Source organism: Brachypodium distachyon, chromosome 1 (genome assembly GCF_000005505.3).
Source record: "Brachypodium distachyon strain Bd21 chromosome 1, Brachypodium_distachyon_v3.0, whole genome shotgun sequence".
Classification (NCBI taxonomy): Eukaryota; Viridiplantae; Streptophyta; class Magnoliopsida; order Poales; family Poaceae; genus Brachypodium; species Brachypodium distachyon.
Genome location: NC_016131.3, coordinates 51455856 through 51462535, shown reverse-complemented (window position 1 = coordinate 51462535; position 6680 = coordinate 51455856). Strand labels below are relative to the sequence as shown.

At 39.7% G+C, this 6680-nt stretch overlaps 1 protein-coding gene across 2 annotated transcripts; it reads right to left on the bottom strand.

The window, feature by feature from the left end:
* Positions 1-212: 212 nt before the first annotated feature.
* LOC100825065 lies at positions 213-5600 on the bottom strand. Of its 2 annotated transcripts, XM_010229879.3 has the most exons (5): positions 4739-5600; positions 3071-3333; positions 2776-2976; positions 2517-2623; positions 213-654 (listed from the first exon to the last, which is right to left on the bottom strand). In XM_010229879.3, the coding sequence occupies exons 1-5, from the start codon at positions 4857-4859 to the stop codon at positions 435-437; spliced, it is 912 nt and encodes a 303-aa protein (XP_010228181.1). In that variant the 5' UTR covers positions 4860-5600; the 3' UTR covers positions 213-434. The 2 variants fall into 2 exon arrangements, with proteins under 2 accessions (XP_010228181.1, XP_010228180.1); XM_010229878.3 differs by lacking the exon at positions 4739-5600 and having other exon boundaries at positions 3071-4732.
* Between the last annotated feature and the right edge of the window lie 1080 nt (positions 5601-6680).

Below are 6680 nucleotides of genomic sequence, written 5' to 3'. Positions count from 1 at the left end.
ACTCATGTAACTCAAGAATTTATGACTTGGTCTCCTGCCAACAGTTTAGGTTCCTTCCAAATTTCAGAAACATGCGCTTAAAGCCTACTGTGCTAGCTTCGCACAGTAGCAACCACATAGTATAATAGGTTTCCAGGAACTACTTTAAGCCTAAATGCCAGCAGTTTAAATTCGCAAGCCTTAGTACTTGCAGATCTGAGTGTCACGTCACATACCAGAAGTTCGAATTACTTTAAGTCTAAATGCCAGCAGTTTAAATTCGCAAGCCTTATCACTTACAAATCTGAGAGTCACGTCACATACCAGAAGTTCAGAACCATCCCATAATTCCAAGTTACTAGGATAAGAAGGTACATACAACAAGGAATTTCTGAAGTGTGGAGTTATTTATTCAAATGCTTCGAGCATGGACAGAATAGAATGTCCTCGAATATTCAGGAAAATGGGTTCAGCTCGTTAGGCTTCGTCTTCTTTTTCTTTGGCACATACTGTCGAGCCCATAGATGCTTTTGCCTTGTCATGAACTTGACTTTCTTGTTCCCATCAAGTACACGGAAGAGTGTCAACTGCGAGAAAAATGTAACATGTGCATATAGTGGTGGCCTCTGTTCCATTGGCTCCTCTATAGTTATTTCTTCAATATCCCCATAGTGCCTGTGACATGGAAGACATTAAAACAATTAGAACTTTGCAAAAATTTAGCATCCACACAGGGTAAAACTACAGATATGATTCAATCATTGTTTTCGTAATATGTCGACTTGATAGCATTTAGCAGATACAGTGACATAAAAATCAAGAAACCCCAAAATAAGGAACATAAAATGGATCTGATGGAAAAACATTTTCCACTATAGATAAATGCTAATATCACGGACTAAAATAGTATTGTTGGCAAGCGATGATACTACAATATTTACTAATCCATTGTTTACCTACAATATTTACTATTGGATTTGTCTTGTTTCTCCAGGGTGCAAAAATGTTTGTTTTTAACAAATTTACAGGCATAGGGACAGAAATGTGTCTATGTGAACAAATATCAGAATGTTTTACCACATTAATATATATCTTTTGATTCTATTGTCCAACGCGGGGAGCATGTGCTCCAGGGAGCCAAAACGCCATGTCCCAACAGTAGTGACTTGGTAATTGTCACATACAGTGTCAGCTGTAGTTTAGCTGTATAGTCAAGCTAATTCCTCTAATTCTATATTAATATAACTATATATGTAACAAGTTTTTATATTGAGCCAGGTATTAATAAAATCTTGAGAATAGAACATTTTGTCTGCAAATGGTATTATTTTTGACGTTTCACAGAGAAAAGTATCCAAGTAACAGAATGGTTACAACTTACAAGTATTTTATTATCTGGAGGACAGCCAGCCTTATGAGCTATCTAAGTTTTGTTAATTATCACTGAACAAAATGCTGGATAACATACTAAGTAGTTGAGTAATCAAATGAACATCTTCTGAGTTATATCTAGTTAATCACCCATGAGCAAAGGCTCGTTTTTCTGAGTTATATCTTGTTAATCACCCATGAGTAAAGCCTCATTGTGATAACATTACCTCATAACTATATAGTCGCAGTGAATCAAAACATTCATCTTAATACCGATTCAAACAAAACTAATATTAACAATAGACTTACTATTCTAGTGGATTAGTTATCATAGCCAGTTCCCCGTAGATACGAAGCAAATTATTAACATTTCAAGTAGCTTTTCGTCTAACCAATTATTTGGGACTATAGAGGTTTACTCAATGCCTCAAAGGTTATTAAGAAATTTCTGTCAACTGTAAAACATCTTTCCAAGTTGTTTTCCTGTGAAGGCATGTTACATTCTTATTATACTCCCACCAACACTGTCTCTGAATAATACATTGACCACTAATTCTTTGCACTAGATTTACAAAACCCAACAAACTTACAATATTATGATGTACCTTAATTTAGAGATAAATATAAATATATGAAAGCTCTGTTGGGTAGGTGGAATGCGGGAAAACAGAACACGCAGAAAGAGCACCACAAGGGACTGGCTACCACGTGCTCCCCTTCAGCAAAGGAATATCTGCACATCCGAAGGCGCCAATCTTACTCCACTGTTCTTCTGTGTGACTTTAAGGATGAGGATGAGGCTTGATCTTGGGTTAAGGCCGGGGCTTCTGGCCCTGGGATTTGCCTCCCTGAAGGCTGGGATGTGCACTCACTGCCCATTGTATCTCTCTTTGCCTTTCTTTTCAAGCCCACTTGCATGTCAAGTGACTTTTTTTTTCCCTATCTATCCAATAAGATCGAGACACAAACCATTTCCTACTCTAGAAATTTCACGAATCATACCAATAATGTGCCACAAATCTTTTCAGTTGAAAGATGACCCAAAAACTGAGTCTCAGATATTTTGATTGTAAAAATTACTAGCATAGGTCAACAACCTTACCATTCTTCAAATACGCTATGGGAAAAAATTTATAAGCAATATGAACCTGAAATGATAGGCATACCTCATAAAGAAATCATACAGTTCATCTTTGGTCAATGGGTAGCCATTGGAGAAAGTCACAAAGAGAGTTCTCTCATCACGTGGAACATCAGATAATTGTTGCATGATCTGCATGGAAATAAATATTTGTCTTCAAGCTCGGTATTGCAGAAGTGTTTAGATCAAAGCTATCAGCTCTGACCAGAAAATAATCAACAAAACATGCAGAGATTGACTAGTGACTTGTAAGTCATGATAAATAGACTTTATAATATTCTTACTCCATCATTATGCTTCTCTCTTAAACTTAAATTTTCCAGCAATGTCGCCAAACGAGAGGTCGACTGACGCTCATATACTTCTTCCCCTCTATCTTGGGGGACATGGCTTGTTGGATGACGGATACTTCTAGAACTTGTGCCTTCTCCATGATGCTTTGAAGTATTAGTATACAGAGCCTTAATCTTTGTCAGAAGGTGCTCCTGCATAGATGATAGGCAAATCAAAAAAAGGGGAAAATAAACTTCACAAACTATGAACAGATCTCCCGTAATTGTAGATTTAATCTGCTCTTACCGGGCTTATTGGAACCCGATTGTTCAAATATTCTTCATAGGCTTGCTGCTCAAAAAAGGATTCTCCATAGGCTTGCCGCTCCAAAAAGGATTCTCCGTAGGCTTGCTGCTCAAAAAAGGATTCTCCAAAGGCTTGATTCATAGCATGGATCTCTGCCCTTTCTCGAAGATCTTCCAAGGCCTTGTAACATATGTTGTTAAGATAGAAAGAAATCCCTTCAATAGCTTCCCTCAGAAAGCTTCTGCTTGGTATAGATCTGGGATCTGAATCATCAAATTCAATATGGAGAACTTCAAGAAATATTTTTCCAGTAGAAGCAAACATGAGAAAATAGTTGTCATCAAACAGATCGGAGTGCGCAAGGTAATCTTCATAGCCATTTCCTTGGATCCACAACCAAAAGGCAATTATCTCCATGGAAAGGGAAGACTCAATTTGAAGAGAAACAACCAAGCGAAAGAACAACCCTCGAAGTATCATATAGTAAGAATTGGCAGCATTGAATAGATCAGGCTCCATGGAAGGTGAAGGCAGATGGTATAATAGAAGAGTTTCTAGTTTTGAATCAAAGGATAAGGATGGGGAAGAAGGCTTGTGGGCTATGCTTTTGCTTATTGTTTAAGTAAATGCATATACGTCCTAACTAGGATGTTCAAGCTTTGATAGTTGCCAATGTATGAGGGGAGGATAGGCAGATGTGACAAATACGACAGCTCGTACTTTAATGGTGGTCACAAATGTAGGCAAAGTTGCCAAATAGATGACAAATTTTTTGCATGCATCACCTTGTAATATTATGTTGTTACACATGTATGGTAAAGAGTTCCTTTGTGGAAAGTATCATACAAAACCAAGCCTATCTTGAAAGCTTATATATCAAGTAATAAAAAAGTATATATCAACAAGAAGGCATGCAGTCCATATTTATCATTTAATAAATGCATATGCGGTCAAACTAGGAAATTGTTTGAAAACATTAATATCTGCCAAAGAATGAGCGGAGGATAGGCAGAGGTGACAAATAAAGCAAACAACAGACTGCCTATACTCATCACAGATGGTGCTCACATTATAGGGACGCCTTTTTAATGTGCCACCTTGACAAATAATGAACACTAAAGAGTTTCCTTTGGGAAAATATCATACAAAACCAAGTGTATCTTGAAACTTATTTATCGATTAACAGAAGTCTAAGAAAACAATTTCAATACAATTGAAAGGGTCCATTTCTATATTTATACTATTATAAATAGGAAAAGTTGGCCCTTTACAATCCTTACTTTAGAGCTATTCCTCTCATAGTTCCACTTCATTATCCATTGACTGAATCCAATCCACGAGATAGAAATTTAGAGTTTTCGCACATCAATTTACTATAATTGCCATCTCTCTAATTCTCAGTTCACATATGGATTATATATCTAAGAGATTAAATATCTGATGTTTATAATAGTTAATACTCATGTATGATAGAGGAATCACAAATTAATTATAAACATCCAACATGTGCATGATCTTCTCATAAGAGCATTGGCAGCAATGCATTGAGCCTCCAGGATTGACAGGACCAATGTGGTCGTGGAGAGATTATACTTGGAACAGATAAATCATTTAAACAAATCCTCAATGCGATTACCATACAAAACCTACGTGCGATTAAAAACTTACTGTAATCTTGATGGTAGATGGAGAGCCAGCTCATGACTTTCTGGTAAAACTTTATGTACACATGCAGCTGGCAATTTCTATGCAGAAAAAATTCCTTATATGCCACTGAATAACTCAACATTATTGATTTCCCACTGAATAGCTCACCATTATTGATTTGCCACTGAATAACTACTTATTCTCTCCCTGCTACGGGACGCAAATTTTCTGCCATTATCTGGACCTCCCTGTAACTCTGGCAGCCAAACATATGGAAAAGACCAGGTTGCCCAATTGTAATTCCAGTGGAGCATTCTTGTGCTGCCCAGGTGATTGCTTTATCAGTTATAGCTGTCACTGAAGTCATCTTCACCGCCTCCATTCCTGCCCGTTTGGTTCTAAGGCGAAGTTTAGGGAGCGTTACCCAGATCTTTATGCATATTGCGAACATCTACACATCTTAAAATCCTTCAAAACCAGCACATCGACACCGACAGAAGATCGATGTACCAAATGAACAAACCATTGACGAGCAGAGGACACGGCATCTGGAAAACCGGGGGCGCTACTCAAACCTGAGGCCGTGACGCCAGCGGAGCCCGCCGCTTTTCCCAGCTCATCATGCGTTTCCTCAGCACCGTGGTCAGCAGGGGAGTAACGCCAGCAACTCCACGCGGTCGCTGAGAAACCGCAAGCCTTTGTCGCTACCTCCCACTGCGAACGGACGGCGAAGGGGAAAACCACGCGGCCGCTGTGGTCCTGCGCCGCTGCCCCTTAATGCAGTGTGCGGCCGCCGGCGTCGTCGGATTCCACAACCACCTCCTCGCCCTCGCAGAAACCTAGGGGCCGTACATGTGGCAACCTGAAGAAGAGGAGAACAAAGCAAAAGGGGTACCCGATAACCCGACTACGAAACTGCCCAATGCCACAAAATTAAATTACGGTCGTCCGTATGAACGGTCAATTTCGATTTCCCGACTCCACCTCATGGCGTTCCTCGTTTCACGTTTTATCTTATACCCTGCACCTCCATCTCGACTTTAAACAGTGTTAAAAAATTGAGGGATTGTTCATCTGGGAAGAATAAAGTGAGAGATGAGTTCTCAGAAATTCAAGGGAGAGATGGACTAACAAGAATTTTGGACTAACTTTCCAAGAAAATTGAGACGAACTGTCAAAACAAAAAACAGATCGATCACAAAGCTTCATCATACTAGAAAAATGACTATCAGCTTGAGCAGATCCGGCTCTTTCCAACTTCATAAAAACAGAACTCTTTCCGATCCATAGTAAAACAAAGACACTTATTATGGATCGGAAGAAGTAGTACCAACTTTCAACGAAATCCGGGTTTCAATTTTTCATCTTCGAGAACAAGAAAAATTAAAGATCTGAGATGCGGAAAACCTACTTTGTTGAACATAAGCAATAGGGGAGGTCGGCGGCACAGAGGAAGGCAGACATGGTGGAAAACCCTCGCCCCCTTTCCCCCTCCCTCGAACCCCTCTAAGACTTTTTGGGCATGATGGATTGATGAGGGCGACTATCTAGGTCTCCATATCACCGAAGGAGGAGACAAACCGCTGGTGTCGAGCGGCTCAAAGGATCAAAGAAGATGTGTGAGAGAGGTCGGATGAGGAGAGGCTTTTATCACGGCTTCGGAAGAGAAAAGCCTACCGAATATACAAGAAAGAGAAGTAGAATGTATCGGGAAGCTTGTAACGCATGAGGTGGTTGTATCGGGTTAATAATTGCCATAGCTAACGACAAGGGAGTGATCTCGCTAACTCTTTCTTTACATGTGGTTCCACTAAATTTGACTCAAAGGACGTTGAGTTATGGAAAGGCCATACAGTGTGTTGCCATCGAGGGACAATACCACAATTAGGAAGTGGGGGGGTTGTCATCGGACTGTGGTGTAAATGTTAGTTGGGTGTGTGCACCAGCCTTATGAGATAAGGCC

What these genes read in the sequence shown, in the direction of transcription:
- LOC100825065 (XM_010229878.3), bottom strand. Translation starts at nt 3,589, where the DNA reads ATGGAGCCTGATCTATTCAATGCTGCCAATTCTTACTATATGATACTT. An exon ending in ATCGGGTTCCAATAAGCCCG is followed by an intron (nt 2,977 to 3,070) that starts GTAAGAGCAGAT and finishes TCATCTATGCAG; the next exon opens with GAGCACCTTCTGACAAAGAT. An exon ending in CTGTATGATTTCTTTATGAG is followed by an intron (nt 655 to 2,516) that starts GTATGCCTATCA and finishes TCCATGTCACAG; the next exon opens with GCACTATGGGGATATTGAAG.